This window comes from Cervus canadensis, chromosome 10 (genome assembly GCF_019320065.1).
Source record: "Cervus canadensis isolate Bull #8, Minnesota chromosome 10, ASM1932006v1, whole genome shotgun sequence".
Classification (NCBI taxonomy): Eukaryota; Metazoa; Chordata; class Mammalia; order Artiodactyla; family Cervidae; genus Cervus; species Cervus canadensis.
In genome coordinates this window covers 58,836,011-58,859,708 of record NC_057395.1, presented here as the reverse complement: position 1 = coordinate 58,859,708, position 23,698 = coordinate 58,836,011, and the positions used below count along the sequence as shown (strand labels likewise).

At 44.9% G+C, this 23,698-nt stretch overlaps 1 protein-coding gene across 1 annotated transcript in view; it reads left to right on the top strand.

Moving 5' to 3' along the window:
- The window catches only part of PSMF1 (proteasome inhibitor subunit 1), a 41,255-nt gene extending 27,325 nt beyond the window's left edge, over positions 1-13,930 (top strand). The window contains exons 5-7 of the mRNA XM_043479457.1: positions 11,244-11,297; positions 12,489-12,647; positions 13,175-13,930. Of these exons, the coding sequence (XP_043335392.1) occupies positions 11,244-11,297; positions 12,489-12,647; positions 13,175-13,226 (265 nt within the window). The 3' untranslated portion in view covers positions 13,227-13,930. The remainder of the gene's footprint in view (positions 1-11,243; positions 11,298-12,488; positions 12,648-13,174) is intronic.
- Positions 13,931-23,698: the final 9,768 nt, after the last annotated feature.

Genomic DNA, 23,698 nt, shown 5'->3' with positions numbered 1-23,698 from the left:
TGGCATATTGAGTGCAGCACTTTCACAGCATCATCTTTCAGGATTTGAAATGGCTCAACTGGAGTTCCATCACATCCACTACCTTTGTTCGTAGTGATGCTTTCTAAGGCCCACCAGACTTCACATTCCAGGATGTCTGGCTCTAGGTGAGTGATCACACCATTGTGATTATCTGGGTCGTGAACATCTTTTTTGTACAGTTCTTCTGTGTATTCTTGCCACCTCTTCTTAATATCTTCTGCTTCTGTTAGGTCCATACCATTTCTGTCCTTTATCAAACCCATCTTTGCGTGAAATGTCCCCTTGGTATCTCTAATATTCTTGAAGAGATCTCTAGTCTTTCACATTCTGTTGTTTTCCTCTATTTTTTTGCATTGATCACTGAGGAAGGCTTTCTTATCTCTCCTGGCTATTCTTTGGAACTCTGCATTCAAATGGGAATATCTTTCCTTTTCTCCTTTGCTTTTCGCTTCTCTTCTTTGCACAGCTATTTGTAAGACCTTTTCAGACAACCATTTTGCCTTTTTGCATTTCTTTTCCATGGGGATGGTCTTGATCCCTGTCTCCTGTACAATGTCACGAACCTCCGTCCATAGTTCATCAGGCTCTCTGTCTATCAGATCTAGTTCCTTAAATCTATTTTATGCAGAGATGGACACAATAAAGGACAGAAATGGTATGGACCTAGCAGAAACAGAAGATACTAAGAAGAGGTGGCAAGAATACACAGAAAGTTATAGTGAAGTCGCTCAGTCATGTCCAACTCTTTGCAACCCCATGGACTGTAGCCTCCCAGCTCCTCCATCCATGGGATTTTCCAGGCAAGAGTACTGGAGTGGGCTGCCATTCTCTTCTCCAGGGGATCTTCCCGACCCAGGGATCGAACCCGGGTCTCCTGCATTGTAGGCAGATGCTTTACCATCTAAGCCACCAGGGAAGTCCCAGAATTCACAGAAGAACTATACAAAAAAGATCTTCATAACCAAGATAACCACAATGGTGTGATCACTCACCTAGAGCCAGACATCCTGGAATGTGATGTCAAGTGGGCCTTCAGAAACATCACTATGAACAAAGCTAGTGGAGGTGATGGAATTCCAGTTGAACTATTTCAAATCCTAAAACATGGTGCTGTGAAAGTGCTGCACTCAATATGCCAGCAAATTTGTAAAACTCAGCAGCGGCCACAGGACTGGAAACCGTCAGTTTTCATCCCAAAGAAAGGCAATGTCAAAGAATGTTCAACCTACCACACAATTGCACTCATCTCACATGCTAGCCAAGTAATGCTCAAAATTCTCCAAGCCAGGCTTCAACAGTACATGAACCTTGAACTTCCAGATGTTCAAGATGGATTTAGAAAAGGCAGAGGAACCAGAGATCTAATTGCCAACATCCGTTGGATCATTGAAAAAGCAAGAGAATTCCAGAAAAACATCTACTTCTGCTTTATCAACTATGCCAAAGCCTTCGACTGTGTGGATTACAACAAAGTGTGGAAAATTCTTCAAGAGATGGGAATTCCAGACCACCTGACCTGCCTCCTGAGAAATCTGTATGCAGGTCAAGAAGCAACAGTTAGAACTGGACATGGAATAGCAGACTGGTTCCAAATCGGGAAAGGAGTACATCAAGGCTGTATATTGTCACCTTGTTTATTTAGCTTATATGCAGAGTACCTCATGAGAAATGCTGGACTGGAGGAAGCACAACCTGGAATCAAGAATGCTGGAAGAAATATCAATAACCTCAGATATGCAGATGACACCACCCTTATGGCAGAAAGTGAAGAAGAACTAAAGAGTCTCTTGATGAAAGTGAAAGAGGAGAGTGAACAAATTGGCTTAAAACTCAGCATTCAAAAAACTAAGATCATGGCATCTGGTCCCATCACTTCATGTCAAATAGATTGGGAAACAATGGAAACAGTGGCAGACTTTATTTTTTTGGGCTCCAAAATCACTGCAGATGGTGACTGCAGCCATGAAATAAAAAGATGCTTGCTCCTTGGAAGAAAAGCTATGACCAACCTAGACAGCATATTAAAAAGCAGAGACATCACTTTTCCAACAAAGGTCTGTCTAGTCAAAGCTGTGGTTTTTCCAGTAGTCACGTATGGATGTGGGAGTTGGACTATAACGAAAGCTGAGTGCCGAAGAATTGATACTTTTGAACTGTGGTGTTGTAAAAGACTCTTTAGAGTCCCTTGGATTGCAAAGGGGTCAAACCAGTCAATCCTAAAGGAAATCAGTCCTGAATATTCATTGGAAGGAAAGATGCTGAAGCTGAAACTCCAAAACTTTGGCCACCTGATGTGAAAAACTGACTCATCTGAAAAGACCTTGATGCTAGGAAAGACAGAAGGCAGGAGGAGAAGGGGATGACAGAGGATGAGATGGTTGGATGGCATCACCAATTAGATGGACATGAGTTTGAGCAAGCTCCGGGAGATGGTGATGGCCAAGGAAGCCTGGTGTGCTGCAGTCCTTGGGGTTGCAAAGAGTCAGACACAACTGAGTGACTGAACTCAACTGAGCTGAAGGACTAAACCTCCTTTTAAAGATTTTGATACACATTGCCCAGTTGCCTTCCTCCACAATGGTATTAATTAGCATACTGCCTCTATTTTGATGTCATTTGCCTATCCTTTTCATTGCTAGAGTTAGTCTCCTTTTTCTTTTAAATTATTTAGAAAGGCATCATTCTTATAACATTTGTAAGCTTAACTGAACCCAAATTCAGTTTCTTGTTGTTACCCCATTCCTTGCCAGCTGTTGACTGGAGGCCTCTCTCTCATCTCCTTAAACTTCTTGCATTTCTCCTCACATGGCTGCGTCCATATTTAAAGCCAGCAGCAGTGTGTCAGGTTCTTCTCATGCTTCAAGTCTTCCCTTCCACCTTTTCTTCTGCCACCAGCCAGAGAAAGTTCTCTGCTTTTAAAGGTCCGTATGATTAGATGAGCTGACCTAGATAATCCCCCATTTCTGAGGTCCTCTGTGCCATAAAACATAAATGTAGGAGTGATTTCTTACCACACTCACAGATTCTGGGGGATTAAAAAGTATGGAAGATTGACAAGGGGCCATTTTTACCAAAGGCAAAATACATTTACCCTTCCCTAGAGTTCTGAGGATTCTTGTGCAGTTACTGTGTCAGCTCAGCCTGAAAATATTGTCTAAATCTCATCAGCTTAAAGGACCCAGATCTCACCTTCTGAATCATCTAAATCAGGCATAGTGGAAGCTCCTGAGTACAACTGCTTTCTGTCTCTTGTCCAGAGAAATGGATTGTCTGTTCTCATCATAACACTGGTCAGATGGGTGAAGGATAACAGTTAACTTTTTTCTAACACGGAAAAACAACATGAACATGAAAGTTACTAATTACAGCATTATTTATAATTACATACCAGAAGCAATACCAATACCTACATTAGAAGAATTTTAAAGATTTTCTTCACTTCAGTGAATATTATTTGATCATTAAAAATTTTAATAGCAAGGACAAACAACATGAGAAATGTAGGACACAAATGGAGGAAAATAGATCTAATTGTACTTACAATTTTCATATAAGCATATAAAAATATGCTCTAGAAAGAAATAGCAAAAATAATTATTGTGTATAGAGTCAGATGATGGGTAACATTTTTCTTACTATTTTTTAGTATGAAATATGCATATTTTTCTTTTAAAAATCATTGTTCACAGCCTAAATGCAGTATTTTCCAACCATTCTCAATCTCTCATTCACCTTTGAACTCATAGGATATCCTTGGGATTAGGAAAGGGAAAGGTGTGGTGCCCTGCTTGCTCAGAACACATAGCTGGTGCTCTACTTGTACACACATTCTTGTCTACAGTTATCAGCATCTCCATTTCCCAGTCCTGAATTTCCACATTGGGCAGGACAAAGTACAAAAACCTAGATCACCATGATTCCCCAGCTGAACTTGTATCCTCACTGGGAAGCAACCTAGCCATTTGAGGTCCCCAGACCAGCAATGTCAGATCACACGGGAGCTTTTACAAAATGAAGCATCTCAGATCCCATTCCTGATCTTCTGAATTAAAACCTGCATTTTAGTAAGATTCACCCTCCGATTCATGTGCACGTAACAACTTGAACAGAACTGGCCTACGTGGTTCAAACAATGCCATGAAAACCGAATCAGGTCAGGGTCGAGAAATCTTCAGGTAACTACTGCCGGAACGCCTGTGAAAACACAGCCGGTACTCCCAAAGACGTGTGATGTGCAGATGGAGAGCTTTGTGTTTACTGCTGGTGGTCACCAATGAGTGCAGACCAGCAGCTGTCTTTAAAGCAGACATATTGGTATTGTGTACCAGTTAAAAGCCTAAGTTTGGAAACTTCTGGTTCTGGAGGAAGCACACTCCATCCTGACTTTCCCATTGATTGCAGCTATACAGAATGCATGGAGCAGTTATTTGAGGATGCTGAAAAATAGTAGCAGGTACATTGGGAGAGAAGACCAAAGGCCGAAATACCAATAAATTGGCCTCTGGTATGAACTCAAGGAAGCCCAAAACGAAGAATTAGATCTTGGCATGGAAAGAGAGAACTCCAGGAGAGTCCTCCATTCTGGCTAAAGTACTGAGAATGGGGTCTAGTGCTTAGGGAGAGTTGGAAGAAAATCTCCCATGTATTTTCTTCCTTTCCTCCAAAAATGCCCAGCATGTGACAGTCCAAAAACACTTAAAACTGAGGGAAAAGACGCTTCCTTTCCAATAAGAGTTGTTTAACGAGTATGAAGTGAACCACTGCTGCTTTTTATCCTCTTTGTTCTCCCTCCACTTGATACAGGCATGTGGTCATAGGCACTGTCAGGGGAAGTACATGGCAGAGCACAATAAGCAGTGCCCCAGCTTTCTGGCCAGAGGACCAAAAGAAAAGCCCCAAGGACCTAGAAGGTACCAAGGAGATTTGTTAGTCGCTCAGTCGTGTCTGACTCTTTGCAACCCCAGGGACTCCTCTGTCCATGGAATTCTCCAAGCAAGAATACTGGAGTGGGTTGCCATTTCCTTCTCCACCAAGGAGATAGATCATAGAAATGGAAGAGTTCAGAAAGCAACTCTACAAAGTTTGTGGACTCCAGGCCTTATCTGCACAATGTACATAAGTGAATCTGATTCTAAATAGCACACCAAAAACTTTGGGAACAGAACTGTAGTCTCGCCCACTGCCAGGTCTCAGACTGACCACTGGGTAGCACATATGTGGTACAGAACTAGATAGCACTACAAAGGCTTTGCAAACAGAACTGACGTTGAAACCTGAGCTTGAATCCCAAACCCAGCTGGGTTGATTGCCTGTTAAGACAACAATATCAGGATTCTCCTGAAACCTCATAATAAAATATTAAAAATTGGGGGGAATACAAAGAATCAAGAAAATTTCAGCTCACAAAAAGACAAAACATATGCCAGTATTCCACGGTGACACAAACGTTGGAATAATTAGCTGACAGACAGATAAAGCAGCCGTTAAGAAAATGCTCAGAGAAGTAAGGGCAAATAGTCTTGAAACAAATGGAGTGGTAGAAAATCTCAGCTTAGAAATAAGACACAAAGAATAACCAAATGGGAATTTTAGAAATGAAAAATACAATAATCAAAATAACTTCACTGGATGAATCAGTAGCAGAATAAGAGAAAACAGAGGAAATATTAAATACTTGAAATAGATAAATAGAAATTATCCTATCTGAACAACAGAGACAAAAAATATTTTAAAATAAACAGTTTCAGGAACATGGGACAATTATAAAAGATTATAAATTATACAATCACAATTATAAAAAACACTGGGACCATGAAGGAGAAGAAGAAAAGGAGAAAAGAAAGAGTGTAGTATAGGAAAATTATTTGAAGAAAATAGTGGCTAAAAACTTCTCGGATTTGGCAAAAGACATAAACATACAGATTTTAAAAGCTCAGCAAATCTTAAACAGGATAAACCTAAAGAAGTCCATGCTCATACATAATCACATTGCTAAAAATGGGGAAAAAAAAGTCATGAAAGCAACTAGAGAGAAACATGTGTTGCTTATAGTGGAATAAGAATTTGAATGATTGTGGATTTCTCATCAGAAAACCAGAAATAAGTTGATCACTATTCTTAAAGTATGGAGAAAAAAAGAATTGTCAGAACCAGAATTCTATATCCAACAAATACATCATCTTATTTCTGAAGGATTTTAAGATATTCTTAGTGTAAAAGATACTAAGAGAATTCATAGTCAACAGATTTTCTCAGAAGAAATTGCTAATGAAAGTTCTTCAGACAGAAGGGAAGGGAAATCAAATAGAAACTTAGAACATCAGGAATAAAGGAAGAGCAATAAAAATGGTCAATACTTAGATAACTATAATAGGCTGTTCTCTAATTCAAGAGAATTAGAATATGTTTAATTTGTTGTTGTTCAGCCGCTAAGTTGTGTCCAACTCTTTGCAACCCAATGTACTGTACCCCACCAGACTCCTATGTCCTCGACTATCTGCTGGGGTTTGCTCAAACTCTTGTGCGTTGAGTCAGTGATGCCATCCAACCATTTCATCCTCTGTCCCCGTCTTCAGTCTTTCCCAGTATCAGAGTTTTTTCTAAAGAGTCAGCTCTTCACATCAGATAGCCAAAGTATTGGAGCTTCAACTTCAGTATCTGTCCTTCCAGTGAATATTCAGGGTTGATTTCCTTTAGGATTGACTGTTTTGATCTCCTTGCAGTCCAAGGGTTCTCCAGAGTCTTCTTGGACACCACAATTCACAAGCATAAATTCTTCGGTGCTTAGCCTTTATGGTCCAGCTCTCACATCTGTTCATGACTAATGGAAAAACCATAATTTTAACTCTATGGATCTTTGTGAATAAAGGATTGTCTCTGCTTTTTAATACACTGTCTAGGTTTTCATAGCTTTCCTTCCAAGGAGCAAGTGTCTTTTAATTTCATGACTGCAGTCACCATCCGCAGTGATTTTAGAGCCCAAGAAAATAAAATCTGTCACTGTTTCCACTCTTTACCCCTTCTGTTGAATTATGAAGAGAGAAAACAGAAGAAAGAAAAAAGCAAACAATTGGAAAAGCAATGGTAAAATGGCAGACCTAAATCTAAACATATCACATTAAATGTAAATGGTCTCCATATCCTGGCCATCAGCAGACGAATGGATAAGAAAGCTGTGGTACATGTACACAATGGAATATTACTCAGCCATTAAAAAGAATACATTTGAATCAGTTCTAATGAGATGGATGAAACTGGAGCCCATTATACAGAGTGAAGTAAGCCAGAAAGATAAACACCAATACAGTATACTAACGCATATATATGGAATTTAAAAAGATGGTAATGATAACCCTATATGCAAGACAGAAAAAGAGACACAGATGTATAGAACAGACTTTTGGACTCTTCTGTGGGAGAAGGCGAGGGTGGGATGATCTGAGAGAACAGCATCGAAACATGTATATTATCAAGTGTGAAACAGATCACCAGTCCAGGTTGGGTGCATGAGACAAGTGCTCGGGGCTGGTGCACTGGGATGACCCAGAGGGATGGGATGGGGAGGGAGGTGGGAAGGGGGTTCAGGATGGGGAACACATGTAAATCCATGGCTGATTCATGTCAATGTATGGCAAAATCCACTATAATATTATAAAGTAATTAGCCTCCAACTAATAAAAATAAATGGAGGAAAAAAGTAAATGGTCTCAACACACCAACTAAAGGAACATGGCTTTTGAAGTTGGGCAAACCTGGTGTAAATTCATTCTTGGCTGCTTATACTTATCTGGCTTGTGCGAGAACACTTGCTTCTTTGAGCATCAGTTTCCTCATTTGTAAAATAAGTATAAAAGTCACATGGCTTCATAGGGCTATTACAAAGATGAAATAAGGTAATGTATATAAAGAACTCTGCACATCTATCTGTTTAAAAAGTAGAGGAGATGCATATTTGCTCATATATGCAAAGTATCTTTGGAAGGACATAACAAGAAGCTGGTGTTAGTAGTTGTCTATGGGAAGACCTGGTAGGCTGGAGGACAGGGCTAAGAGGGAGAATTTTTTTTCACTTGTACAGGTCCAGAATCCTTTATCTACAACTCTGAAACCAAAGAACACTGAAAAAAAAGTGTTGTTGTTTTCTTTTTTTCTTTTTTTTTTTCATAAGATTGGCACCAAGCCTTTTTTGGTAGCAAAACGTGACCTGAAGTGGCATGAAGCTCCTGAAGTGGCATAGAATTCATTTTATGTGAATTCTCATTCATTTTGCAGAAATACTAGGGTTTTGTTTACAGGGTGCTACACAGTAATATGTTTGGTATACTCATATTTCTAAAATATGAGAAATTCTGAATTCCAAAACACATTCAGCACAAGATTATGGATCTATGTAGCCTTTGAATTTTGAATTCAATCTGTGTATTGTCTTGAATTTTGAAACTGGTGAAGGCATTACCTATTCACAAAATTAAATTTTAAAAACTAAATTTAGCATGGTGCCTGACACAAAGCATGCTGTCCGTAAATATCGGCAGCTGCTGTTATTCCATTCTTCCAGGCTTTTCCTGTCAACAAATCTGTTCATGTCCAATACTATGTTTCACCATCACAGCAGACCCTGTGACTGTTACTGCTTAGATTTTACATTTTTAAGGACTGAGGTGCAAAGATTTTGTGACAGACGCCTGCCATCCAGCCAGGAAGCCCCCCACCTAGAGTCCCGAGGTTTTTTCTGTTCACCAGGTCACCTCAGCCAGAATGGCATCAGCAGGATTTGTGTGCCCAAGAGAGCCAAGTTGTTTTTTATCTAAGAGCAAAGGAGAGAATGAGGAAATTATGTGTGGTCAGGATCACCCCGAAGCCCCATTAGACAGTCTAGTGGGCCCAGCCAGGCAGATGTGCCTATAGCATTTAGTGTACGAGCATTCTCCTTCGGGGCTTCCCAGGCGGCTCAGCTTTAAGAACCTGCCTGCCAGTGCAAAAGACGTGAGAGACGTGGGTTCAGTCCCTGGGTTGGGAAGACCCCTAGAAGAGGGCATGCAACCCACTCCAGTATTCCTGCCTGGAGAATCCCAAGGACAGAGGAGCCTGGCAGGCTATAGCCCATAGGTTGCAAAGAGTCAGATGTGACTGAGGTGACTTAGCATGCTCACACTCTCCTTCAGTTGATTACCAGATGAAGTTTTAGGGACTTGATTCTAGAGACTGTACAAAAATTAACTTCTTTTTTTAATCCTGAGAGCCTCATTCAGCACATTCGGGGCTGAGACTATTTTATAATAGGTTCTGGGTGTGTATTTGTGTATATGAGGAGCTCACAGAAGGGTGCATGTGTTGCAGTTAGACTGTGTTGAGTATGAGCCCTAAGGGATATGCCATGACCATTTGAAGTACCCAAGTTGTTGGGGTGGGCCTGGCAACTGCCTTTCTTACCTCTGTTGTTCTTTATTTCTTCTCCCCTCCTCACACTCTGTGGCCTAGGAGAGAAAAATAGAGATGGCTCCATGTTTCAGGAGCCATCAAGGCTCTGTTCTCCAGGTCATTGTTATAGTTGGTTCTGTTTGCTGCTCTGTAAGGGGGCAGTTTGTGGAGACAGATAAAATGCTTCCTGCCCTCTGCACCACCTGGTCTGTCCAGTGAGGCAAGTTGTTGGGAGGCCACCAGAAAGTTTGACTACCAGCTCCATGAACCATGGCTTGGAAACAATAACCTCGATCAGAAAAAATTGCTTCCCTTGGAAACCATGTCCACCTAATCACAGTGTCTTTTCCAGCTCATTGGTAGAACTGACTGGAGAAGCACCTACTTTTGGATTTTTCCCCAGTTCTTTAATTAATGGCTTCTTACCTGTAAGCTTCGATTAACTACTATTTACAGAGCTTTTCTGAGGTCTGCCATGCCCCAGAACTGTCAGGTTTGTATTGCTTGCCAGGGCTCCAAGTAGATTCCAAAGCACACTTTTTCAAATACCAGATCTTTTTTGTTTCATTATATCCATAGCCAGATCCTTTATAGAAAAAGTAGGGAAGTATAAAGAAGAAATGTCACCCAGGTATAATTGTCACTGTTTGTATTTTCAGTTATACTTCTTTCTAGTTTTACTTATATGCACACACATACACACATTTTAAACATTCTAAGAACATTTGTTTCCATGACTGCATTACCATGATCTACCTAACTGGTCCCCATTTGTGACCAATCCAGTTCCCTTGGTTAAAGTCTTTATGATGATATTTGAATTTCTTTAAGATGATTTGTTGTTGTTTAGTCACTAAGTCGTGTGTGACTCTTTTGTGACCCCATGGCCTGTAGCTCACCAGGCTCCTCTGTCCTGGGATTTCTTAGACAAGAACACTGAAGTGGGTTGCCATTTCCTTCTCCAGGGGATCCTCCGCATCCTCCTACATTGGCAGCAGATTCTTGACCATTGAGCCACATGGAAGCCCTTATGATGGATACCTAGGCATAAAATTATCAGACCATGAGATGCAAAGATACAAAAGGCTTTTGAGAGGCAGTTACAGTGTGTGTGTGTGTGTGTGTGTGTGTGTATTAGTATAAACTTGGTTTCCACAAAGCATGCACTAATTTATGCTTCTGGCTCCTGCAGTCTCAGTGTGGGCAAAAATTGGTTCTTGGTGGGGGGTGAAAAAAACCTTAGAAATTCTGTGGCTATCCAGTGGTTTCCAGTGCATAAACTGATGTACAGTATCTGCTTTTAACATTTCATGCGGAGGCCATAATGAGAAAAAGGTTGAGAAACACAATTCTAGCTATATGTGAGCACCCATCTCACTCCACCCTTGGAAGCTTTTAAATTTGAGCTTTTGGTTTGGGATTTTAGAATAGTATTTTTCTGGTCTAAATGTTCTTGATTCTTTGTACAGACTTTAGGAACCTGAGAAAGGTTTGAATAAAATTAAATGTATCTGTTTCCCACTGTTCATATTTTTATCTTTCTACATTATTAGGAATCCTCCATGTTTCTAGCTTTGTGTCCAGCTCTTTTCACGTTACTGTGATTGTAATATTTTCAGTGTTAGTCTGTGCCAAGGACCATTTTGAAATATCCCTTGTTGTTATGGTCTTAGGCAGGGACTCTCGCTGCCTCCATGCCTGGGAGTACATGTGTGTCCCCACAGGCATCAGCTTTGGACCTCTGGGAGCCCAGGCGCCAGGCTGCTCTGGGACTTTGAGTAATCGTCCCTTGTTTGTTTCAGGTGTGATCCCCTGGGCCCGTTTGCTGTCGGGGGAGAGGACCTAGACCCCTTTGGGTGAGTACTGCTGGGGAGGTGGCAGCAACACGACTTGGTCTCGTGGCCTTTCAGCCCCAGCTCATCTTCTAATTTTAGTGCTTTTCATCAGTCTTCCTTTGGGGTGAAGGAGGCATTTGTTGCCGAGTGGCTGAGGAAGCACTCCCACTGTTCTGCTCTGCCATGCCTGGAGCAGTGCAAGAGGGCTCTGAATGTTGGGGAGCAACTGGGCAAGCCCAGTGGGCAGTTCTTCTCTTGTTTTCTGGCCATGCTTTCCCTGGTGGAACGATACCCCCAGGGGGTCTGTCAGATGAAGACTGAAAAACACACAAGTGGGTTACAGACCTCAGGTCAGTTGAGGGCTCTTCAGAGGTCATGACCTCACTTGATAAGGGAGGGTCACTGATCCCCATTAGACCCTGGGGTGGTTCTTGTGAAATCCTCAACAGAGTTATAGCCTCAGCTATGCACTGCACTGTCCTTGCCCAGTGCTTCTAGATTTTAAGCTCTGCTGCAAAGGGTGTCCCCAACTTGAGTGTTTCATTTTTAGACAGTGGGGAAAGAGTCTGAAGTTAAGCTTGAACAATTAAGCTTAACTTAATTTTTTAACTTAATACTTTTCCTTGAGCTGAAGTTAAGCTCAAACAAACTTTGACCTCAAAGTCTGGTGTAACATCACCTTCGTATTCATCCTAGTTTGAGCCATAACGTCAGATCCATAGAACTCCATGAGGGATGGGTACTGTCAAGAGTCAGACTTGGACAATCAAGTCATAGAATGCCCAGAGACCCTTCAAGGAAACCATGAAAAACCCCAAATAAAAGCTTGGATTGTAAATTGTCTCAATCCATTAGCCCTTAGACCTAAAGCTGTGCCTGGAGGAGCCTTGTTCTGGTTCTGCATTCACCTTGACAAGTTCTGGCACATGTTCTTGATCAAATCGCACCCCCCTCCTTGGCTGTAGGACATGGCAGGGATCTCAGTGTTGTGGGGTCCTGGAGCTTGTAGAGCTGAAAGTGCAGGCCATGATGGCCAAAAAAGGTGTGCTTTTTGTGTTCTTGCTCTTGCCCACTTCCTGCTGGCACTCAGGCAGCCATCCACGCATCCAGAGTTGATGTCCCAATCATTTTTACCTACATTCTCATCACCTTCACTTCTTCTCCAGCAGCTGCTTGCCACATCTGCTTACCTGTCATTCCTTCTTGCCTCAGGTGTCGGAGAGGTGGCATGATTGTGGATCCCCTGAGATCCGGCTTCCCAAGAGCACTTATTGACCCGTCATCAGGACTCCCAAACCGGCTTCCTCCAGGCGCTGTGCCCCCAGGAGCACGCTTTGACCCCTTTGGACCCATTGGGACCAGCCCGTCTGGGTAGGTATTCACTCAGGGATGCTGAGAGGTAGGACCTGATGGCGGCTCAGCTCAGCATTGCAGGGACAGAGGCATCTGACACCAAGTGCAGAATTGCCAGTAGTCCCAGGCCTTGCTGCCAAGAGAGTGGAGCCTCCTCCAGGCCCTGCCTGGTACTCCCTGAAGCCTTCCATGAGCTTCCCATTCCTCAGTGGCTCCCTTCCCCAGCTTCCCTCCAGGAGGACTCAGAGGAGAGGTTGCTACTCACATTTACTGGACTTCTTGTATGTGCCAGGAACTCAGTGGATTCTTATGTCAGCACTTGTGGATAGATATTTCACAGAGGCAGAAATCGAGGTCCTGAGTGATGAAGGAACTTGTCCAAGGTGGGAAAATCAGAATTCAGACCAACTCTAGAGCACATGGTCTTTAACTCCACAAACCACCACATCACTCTGGAGGCAGGCTCCCTCCATTCAGGACCCTGTCTACCTGTGTGCCCCAGACTCTTCATCACCCCAACTCACTAGCCCCTCTTTGCATTCCAGACCTAACCCAGACCATCTGCCCCCGCCGGGCTACGATGACATGTACCTGTGAAGGCCTCAAGAATGTAACATCCCAGCCTTCCCTCCACTCTCCTGGAGCTGCCACCGTGGGCCCCACCAGCACCCATTTTCTTGTGGGCTGGGGTCAAAGGACTCTGTCCATGTGTTTGCAGGCCGGCTGGGATTGCCTTCCCACCCTCTACCAGAGCCAGGGCACCTGCTGCAGTTCTCCACCTGGCTGCATATAGGTCCCAAAGAGAAATCAGTGTGTGTCTCACCACCAGCTCCTCTCCACTTCCCAGGGGAGACTCCGGCAACATATGCCCTTGACCTGATGCAGTAGCTGCATCGCTATAAGAACAGAACCCATTTTGGATGTTATTATTAAGAACCAAATGTCAATACAAAAATCATGTTGCCGGTCTCCAACTCTTCTTTACTGCACAGCTCCTTCCATGTCTTGAGAGTTTGAATCTTTAAGGGGTTAAAGGACTCTCTTAGGCATCTTCCTTTCATGAATTGCTCTCGCTCCTGATACCACTAAGATGGTCTGGCTGCATGGATGAAAATGAGTGACTGGAACCCCCATAAGCCACAGGGATGACTTCCACAAGGCCAGGCGCATTGCAGAACGACTACATCACTCTGAAAAGGGCAAGACGTTCCAGTTCTGCTTGTCTGAGCCTGTCCTCTGGGTCTGTCTGTGCCTGGGCAATGGCCGCCTACGAACAGAGGAATAAACAGAGCAGACTTGAAGGCTAATCTCTTTTTTGCCACTAACTTAACTGAATGACCCTATGCAAGTCCTTTCCCCTCCCAGGGCCATTGTGCCCACCTGTGAAGTCCAGGGTGCCTTTCTTGCTCTAAAACAGCCTGGTGTCGGCGTCTATGCATGATGATCCCTAGTAACTGGGGCAAAAGGTAAAGAACGAAGGTTCAAGGCTTTGTGTGGTGCCTACCTACAGAGTCTGCAACTCTGTGCCTCTCACCCGCCGTGAGGCCCCGACATGAACATAGCAGCACAGTGCTAGACTTAGGGACAAGCAGGGAGCCTGGCCTCTGGAAGCCAGTGTGTGAGAAGGGTGAACGGAGGAGTTGGTAATACAAGAAACAACCCAGGAAGGCATTCCACCCCCAGGGAGCCCTAGCCTCTGGAAGCCTGTGCCCTGTGTCCAGGCCCACCTGACCTTTGGTGTTCTCCAGATCCTTTTCAGCCCGAGGCCTGACAGACGTGGTCAGTGATGAACCCCTGTGCTGGAGCGGAAAGAGCACCCTACAGCACCAGACTCAGAGGCAAGAGATGAAGGCACTAGTCACTTTCACTCCACCGCTAGCATTTCAGCCATGGGTGGTGCCTTTCATTTCTCAGCTCCTTGGATTCCTTTCTCTAAATTAGGAGATAGTATTTATCTGTGGGCAGAGGGCTACCGGAGCCTTCCTAAGGCATCTGCTCACGTGCTATACAGCCTGGAAGTGCCTGTCTGCTGTGCCCAAGGGTGTATTACAAGTAAACTAGACAGGCATATATGCCCAGGGTCAATCCAAGATGCCACCTGGGCGTAGGTGGGGAGGCTAGGGTTTCCTGGGCATTTCTGGCCGGCCACATGTCAAGCAGTGATTTAGTGAAGCTTTTAGAACAGCTCTGCTCTGGAAAAAGACCCAGAGGTCAGGCAGAGCTGCAAATGCAGTCATCAATGGACATCTTCCCCAAGAGCCAGCAAATGGGTGAGATGTTTGGAAGCTGGATCATACCTTCTACCAAAAGAACTTGAGGCAATTTCCTTATAAAAGCATCCTTTATTATAAAAAGAAGCATTTAAAGGAACATCAGACAAGCAGGGGAAGTAGATAACTTTTAGGACCCTGATTCAGGGGAAAGACAAGAGTGAAACAATAAATTCAGCACTTAGATTTTCTAATAGTGAAAGTGGAAAGGATAGTCATAAGCATAATACTGTTTTCTGAAAACAGAAACTTCAGTGATTCATCTGTAGAATCAGTCATTTTTTGAGTGGGACTCCTTGCATCAAGGACACTGAGGAATGCAGACTGTGTCTTAGTTGTCATGTGTGGGGAGGTGAATGGGATCTTTAGGAACTTCCAAGTCAGACTGTCAGTACATGTTGTGTATCTAGGCCACTTCCCTCCTTCCAGCCATGAGTAACCACCAAGCAGCCAGAGGGAGTGATTCAGGTGTATGTTTTGTGGAACCTAGAAGTGTTAGAGCCGTAACAATAAATATCAGCACTTAACAACCTGTTCTTCCTTTTTAAAAATAACAGCTTTATTGAGATACAGGTCACGTACGCATAAAGCTCATGTTTTTAAAGTGTACAATTCAGTGTTTCTAGTACATTCACAGTGTTGTGCACCCATCACCATATCTGAGTTCTGCACATTTCATCATCCCCAAAAGAAACCTCATACCCATTAACCGTCACCCTCCATTCCCTTCTCCCAGCCCCAAGTGACCACTCGTCTGTTTTCTGTCTCTAAAGATATGCCTATTCTGGACAGTTCTTACACGTGGAATCACACAACATGTGGTCTCTCATGTTTGGTTTCTTTCAGTTAACGTTTGCAGGGTCCATCCATGCTGTAGTGTGTATCAGTAATTCATTTATTTTAATGGCTGAATAATATTCCACATTTTCTTTATCCATTTATCAGTTGATGGACAGGTTGTTCCAACTTCTTGGCTATTATGAATAAGGCTGCTATGAACATTTATGTACAAGTTTTTGTTTGGTCATATGTTTTCCATTCTCTTGTGTGGGATCATATGGTAACTCTATGTTTAATTTTTGAGGAACTGCCAGACTGTTTCCCAAAGTGATCATGCCATTTGACATTCCCATTAGCGTATGAGGGCCCTGGTTCCTCCCATCTCCTCACCAGTGCTTGTTAAGTCTTCTTGTGTATAGGTATCCTAGTGGGTGTAAAGTGGTATATCTCATTGTGGTTTTGTCCTCTATTTTAAAAAAACAAGGAATTCTGACCTAGGTCAAACAAGACAGAGACCGAAGACAGTGGCTTTGGTAATAGCCACCTTGGGATGACTGGTGAGACGCAGAGGAGTTAAAGTTTGACTTTTGGGGAAGTTTCAGGGCTGGATGTGATTTAGGAGAAAGGTACTGTCTGTAGGGAAGTTACCATGACCTTCCCAGGTCTGGTGAGACCTGGGAACAAGCACTTTTGCTTGTTTTGCTATATTTGTGTTGACCCAGTGGCTTACAAGTAAAATAAACATCTAGTTCTAAATGTTTGTCTTTGGAAGTGACATAGACCACATATTCCATCTCTGGCAGTCTCCTCATCTCCAACTCCTCTTCCTTGCCTTGTGTCGTTCCTGATTCTTAGAGCTGGATGTGTTTTTCATTGCATTGCATTAATCTGCTCATCGTGAGCTGTCAGCCTCCATGGTGAAGTCACTGGTCTCAAGACCCTGACTCTAAGCAGGTATTTTGTTCAAAACATTTTCTATTCCTGTGCTGGATGGCTAGTACCTGTTGACATGCAGTTAGCAATCGGATAGCAAGCCCTATAACAACCTCATTCTTTGAAATCCAGATTCCTTCATAGTTTCCCTTTCTACTCATTAATGACATTCTATTACTGATCCTTGCCTCTTCACAGAAGAAAAATTAGAGTCTGTGGAGCAGTTACTGTCTGTCACCTTGTAACCTTGTCTATTTTGGGCAGTTCCAATGAGACAGGTCCCACCACCAAGGAGATGAAAGATCCCTCACATGCATATTCTCAGCTTTGTCTGATATAAAACTTACATTCTTAAGGCCCGCTGTTGACTTTTTGCACCAAAAGAGAGATTCAAAGGCGGGCATCCAAGCCCCCAGCCCCTATTTGTCCTAAGTCTCCAGCTGTGCTGAGCCCTGAGCCTCACCCAGAGGGTAGGTCACAAGTAGGAGTGGCAGGCAGTGAGGATGGTGGCTATAGAGGAGTGCAAGACCCAGGTGACCAAGGATACTAGGGTGCAGAGAGCAGCAGTGACATGGGCTTTGAACATGAGGTTTGCCCCACTAGTGGCAGGGCTAGGTGGCAGGTACAAAGTGGAAGGCCCAGCCTCAGACTTTGGATGACCGTGGGAAAGGCCAGGTTCCATACTAGCCACATAAGGTGAGTGTTGTGTGACAGGGTTCTGAAAAAGGAGAGACAGGGAGGGCTGCAGGAAACAAACTACTTTAGCTTTTTGAAACAAGAAGGTTTGAATGAAGGCAGCAGCAAGATCACATCATCATTGTCTTGATCTGGGGATCAGGAAACTCCAGAGCCACACAGCAACTGCCTGGATCTGTGCCCGAAAGTGATGCCCCTTGTGCTGTCACCTTGGCCACCCCCCCACTTCCTCTCACCTCAGTTCCAAGTGCAAGGCTTGGCTGCCTGCATCTGATAGCTGGAAGCTACATCAACTCTTAAACCATAGCTGCAAAGGAGCCTGGGAAATGGTCTTTTCCCCTTTTTCCTGCTTGTCCCAGGAAGGCACGTTTGGGACAGAGGTCTGACAAGCCAGTCTCCTGTGTATTAACATCCCTATAGCATGGGCCTTGATAGTGATGAGCACCACAGCCAGGCTTCTCCAGCTTGCCCAAGCCTCTCAGTCTCTCCTGAAATGCTTGAAGGACACAGTACATCTTGGGCCCCAACACAGACCTGGATCCAAATCACTAGGGAAGGGCCCTTAAGTCCATTTTTTATAAGTTCCTCAGGTGATTCATCTGACAGACCAGTTTGAGAATTCCTGAGAAGCGAAGGGAAGGCTATACACATCCTTGCTACTCAAACCAGCAGCATCACCTAGAAACTTGTTAGAAATGTGGAATCTTGGGCCCCACCCAGGCCTTTTAAATGAGAATCTGCACTTTATCAAGTTGTCCAAGTGGTTTGTGTGCACTTTAAAGTCTGAAACTCTCTAGTGTACAAACCTTATATCTTCTCTGTTTACCTGGGTGGCAGGTGAAAAGAATCATCAGTCTTGGTTGATGACATACTATGACTAATGCAAGAACCTCCTCATTTTAACTGTTTTCTGTTTTACCCCCTGTAACCTCTCCATTCCTTTCTCCCATACCACTCACTGTGTTTGTTTCATATGTTTTTAAATATGGATGTACCCTTGTAAAATAGCATATATCATATCTAATATAAGGAAATACTATCCCCATTTTTTCCAGGCCAGAAAAAGAGGGTTTGGAAAGTTTCAGTAATTTGCTCAAGAAGGCAAGCAGGGTTCTTGGAATCAAGCAGGAGTAGTTATGACTCCCAGCTCTCCCGTTGCTGGTGTGTGACTTTATCTGCAAAATGAGCATCACATCTACCTTCAGGATGGTTGCAGGACCCAACCAAATAATGTGTCTTACAAACAGATAGCAGGAGCCCCTTGGGTACCAGCTATCATTACTGAAGCCATATGGGTAGATAAGACTGGAGGTTCATGGACAAGAGGGCTTCCCTGATGGCTCAGATGGTAAAGAATCCACCTGCAATGCAAGAGACCTGGATTCGATCCCTGGGTTGGGAAGATCCCCTGGAGAAGGGAGCAGCTACCCACTCCAGTATTTTGGCCTGGAAAATTCCAAGGACAGAGGAGCCTGGGGGCCACAGTCCATGGGGTTGCAAAGAGTCAGACATGACTGAATGACTTTCACTTCATGAACAAGAGGAAGGAAACCTTGGGCTGCTATTCAATGAAGAGAATAATTGTATCTGATGCCCTCAGTGTGCCAAACTCCTAGTCTCGTGTAGTACACCTAGCTATTCCCAAGGTAAACATTGTTAGCAACTTAGTTGAAGTGGTGCTGGGTTTGTTCCTTGAGGAGTGGCAGGGCCATGATGAGGACCTGAGTCAGCCTGGTTCTAAAACTGGTGCTCTTTTTAGTAAAACTGCTATACCTAGATCCCACATCTTGTCCAGAGAAGAAGCATGGGCAAAATCCATTCCTGAAGCCGGAAAACAAGTCAGGACTGATACGAGAAAGGAACAATGCTGCATAATTCCCAAGATGGCCCAGGACTCCGAAGTTAGTCCTATTGCAAAGTGTATCTCATGTTTCTGAGCACTTCCACCTATAGCCACAGCACCCAAGCACCCAGGTTAGGCACACCTGAAACCACCCAGACCAACCCCTATCCCACAGAGGAAGGAACAGGCCACAAAGCCTGTCAGGGTGACCTCCTGAGAGGCACCACTGACCTAGACATGGCCTTGGGCTCCGTGCAGGGCTCTGTCATCTGACCCCAAATGATGCTCACCCCAGTCTTCTGACTTTGGTAGGATGGGAGCTACTCTCCCCATTGAACAGATGAAAAAGCGTATCCAGAGCAGTTGAGTGACCCTCCCTCTGCCACAAAGACCACAAAGAAATCCTACCCCAAAACGTGTGTATAAAACATTACCCATAACAGTCATGTTGGTCTCTGAGTGACGAAAATATGACCCAAAAAAATCGTCCCTCCCTCTTCTTTTTCTCCCCTCAGCCAGGCTGTAAGAGGATGGGGCCATGCAGGTTCAGCACCCTGGTCAGCTCCCACCTAGGCGCAGCTGCCGAGAAAGCCTTTGGGCCAGGGTTGGCCAGTGTTGACCGCTCCCCAGTCCAGGGTGGCCCTCCTCTGGGACAGGCAGACATCCCGCCCGCCCTCCAGATTAGAACCACAGGAGCTCAGCATCATCCTCTAGGCTTCTTGATGTCTATGACATAAATTCACATGAGAAGCCTAAGAAGAAGAGAGGGGGCTTGAGCCATGGGGCCCCTGGGCAAGTCCCACCTCTCCCCTTGGTTTTCCCCAGTAGTAAAATGGGGATAAAGGTGGACTTTATCTTCCAAGGATTCTCAAAGATCCCGCTGACCTATGAGATTCCATGATTTAAGTAGGACATGGGCCTGTCCAAGTTTGTGCTGCCCCAACTGTCCCCTCTTATCCCCCACAGAGCTTCCCACTTGACATCTATACCACAAGCCTCGGTGGCAGCCTACAGCCCAGATCTGCAAACATGCCCTGACCGGCCTGCACGCTATTATAGTTGAGTCTGCTATTTACTAGTGTGACCTTGGGAAAGTCACTTTGCCTGCCTGTGCCTCAGCTTATTCATCTGTAAAAGGGGACTGAATTATAGCACCCACTCTCCAAGATGGTTGTGAGGTTTAAATGAACTAGCAGGTGCAAAGACTTAGTGCCTGGCACAGAAAGAACACTGTATTTCATTTAAAATTAGATCGTCTAATGTGTATAATACATAGTGGGTTCACTGAAATGTAGAAACATGAAGTGTTGTGTTTTATCCAACTAACCTCTATGTCAGATCCCCCTTTCTCATCTCAGCATCTAGGATTCAACCAAAAACTGAATGGTCACTTTGATTTTCAAACTCAGTCCAGTCCAGTTTAAACTTACATTCAGTTCCAAGAGGTCTCTCCTCTGACCTCTTTTGATCACTTGCTGCTCCTCTGTGGTGGGATGGGAGGAGAAAGGAAGAAAAATGAATGAGTCTCTTCATTAGCCTTGGTGATAGGGTGGGGGATAGGGGGTACTCTTACTCTAATTCACACTGGGGTTTTGTTTTTTGATGCTGGAGTCTTTGGTAGACAACATGCAAAATTGGGGGGCGCTGTTGAGAACTTTACCCAGGACTCTCAGTAGTGAGGGTCTCTCTCAGTCCATAAGAGGTTCTCAGCCCATCTGCTCCTTGAGGTAATATACTGGGCTGCATAGCCACCTGCACCATCCCACAGCTCCAGCCTCCCCTCACCTGCCTACATCAACTCTTAGAGCCCTGGAACACTTGGGTCCTCCACCTACCTTCCAGAGCCTCAGAACACTGGGAGGGACTGCAGGACTGCCCTTCTTGCTCCCTGAGTCCCACCATCCTTCAAACCAGCGTGGGCTATTCCCATGGGCCTCCCACATCAGAAATTCTCCAGGTCAGAAGCAGACCTCATCTCCATGTTCACACTAATTCTTAGCTCCAGAATATACTTGTCAAGCCCATTCAAGAATACTTTCCTTACCTCGTTCATCTGTTTGGTGCTATACCTCAAAACCTGGCACAGAATGGTATGTAAGTCCTTTGTGAAAGAATGAAGGATCTTAGAAACACTCAGGTGGTCTGCAGACACTGTAGTTCAGTGAGCCTCCAACTGGGAGACAGTCTAGTCTGCTTCTTGAGGGTGCCCCCATCTCTATGAGTGACTTGGTAAGCCCTGGGCCAGGGAGGGGGTGGATGTCTGACCCTAGCAGGTGGAATCTCATTAGACACTCCTTTGTCCTCAGTTCTGGCCTGTCACAATTCTCAGGCAGTGGGATAATCCTTTTTACCCATGCAAATGTCCAGATGTCCAGCTGCTCTTAAAAAATCGGGAGCTCTGACAACCCTGAGCCCATCCACCAGGGCAACAGCCAATCAGCTGAAGCAGACACCCCTTTAATCCTTCCACTGCTGTCGACTGTCACCTGCTTCATCAGTGAATGTCACCTGCCAAACTCTATGGGCATTTGCATTTGGGCCCTGGCTTTCCTCTTTGCTAGAGGAGGGAAGACACTCTCAAGAGGAGAGTCAGATGGCTGGCAGGTGAGTCAGCAATAGTAGCAACACACCTGTGGGTGTAACCCCCAGGAGTGGCTTTAGTGAAAGGAGGTGTAAACACAGAATTAAAAAAAAAAAAAGAGGAAGATACGGAGAGATGGGATGAAATGAAGAATCAGGAAGGGAGACAGATGGCCTTTCCTGAGTACCCTTTACCCTAAGTCATTATTGGCTCAGATGCCTGCCACCCCGGAAGAGGTTGGCATGGCAGGCGCCTTCTTCCCCTGTCCTCTCTGCTCCCCTGGGGCCAGCTTTCCTGCCAGACGATCCTTCCACTCACTAACCTTCCCCCAGACCCAGGAGATTAATTTGGCTTGACCTCAATTTAATCAGATCCCTCCTCTGTGCCGACACTCTCCACCCCTGGCCACACATACACAGTTCCTGTGCCCTGTCCTGTTTCTCCAGACAGTCTGTGACCAGCTCAAGGGCAGGCCCACGTGTCCCCATAGGACCTCCCCCAGGGAAGAATACAGATTAGGTGTGAATGAACAAGCAAATGAATAGTTAACATTATTGAGTGAATTACAAAGTGCCAGGCACTATGCCCAGTGCTTTATGGGTATCTCATTTACTGCTCACTATGCCTTATGGGGAAGGTGCTTTCATTTAACAGATGAGGAAACTGTGGCTCAGGGGTATTAGGCATCGGCTCAGCATCTAGGCAGGCTTCCCCGGTGGCTCAGCGGTAAAAGAATCCACCTGCAATGCAGGAGACATGGTTTGAGCCCTGGGTCAGGAAGATCTCTTGGAGCAAGAAATGGAAACCCACTCCAGTATTCTTGCCTGGCTACAGACCATGGGGTTACCAAGAGCTGGACAAGACTGAGCGACCAAGCACACATGCACACAAGCATCCAGGCAGTCAGACTCCAGAGCCAGTGCCCTTATATTCAAGTGATGCGTGGTCCTTGGTGAACTCCCTCCATAAGGGCTTCTGCCCCCAATCTCTCTAAGACTGGAGTAGGGAGAAAGCTCAGAAGTACTTGGTCCCCTGGGAGGAGGAAGGCAGTAATCCTGCTACCCTCTGTACCATACATATCTCTTGGGCCTGCCCATCTGCTCCAGGACAACCCAACCCAGGAAGAGGGTTAATCTGGGGGAGAGGGTGTTGGGACCAAAGGAAAGAGGATACAGCAAGACCAACATTGCTATTGTCTTTAGCCAGGCTCTGGCCACTGGGGCACAGGTTCTCCTCCGAGAAGGGGTTGGAAGCCTCGAGACTAAATCCTACCCAAATTCCACTGTTTCTCCTTGAAGACACCCAACACCTGACCAGTAAATGCTAACGTACCTCCACGGACAAGGAGCTCCCTACCATTGCAACTCAGGCAAGATCTCAACAAGCTTCTCCTTCCCTTAGCTGAAACTCACCTCCTTGGGGATATCAGGAGGAGCCCAGTCTTTTGGGAGAAACCAACAGACCCAACCTGAGGGCATCTCCTTGACTCTGTCAGTGCCAGTGACGCTCCCCTTTCCTCTAAGACAGATCCCTTAGATGGAACCTGCCTCCTGCAGTTTCATAATGCCTCCCTTCCTTTCCCTCTTCTTCTCCCTCCAAAACTCTCTAGACTCAGCACCACTGTCTTAACTTTGGAAAGCCCTCTTCTTGGGTTTCCTGATTCCCTCAGTCCCCAGAGAAGGCGGAGATGGGTTGGGAATGTTTCCCATCTCTCTCTGGATCATCAGAGAGGTGGGGTGATTTGCCCAAAGGCCCACAGGGAAGGGTTGCCTTCCAGGCAGAAGGAGGAGCAAGTGCAAAGGCCCTGAGGTGGGCATGTGCCCACAGGGAGTGAGCGTGGCTGCAGTGGAGTGAGCAGAGGCTAGGATGGGGCAGAAGGTCAGAGCAGCACTGGGGCCACACCGTGTAGCGCTTTAATAGGACAGACCTGAAGCCTATGAAATTTAGGGAGCCATCCTTTTTGGAA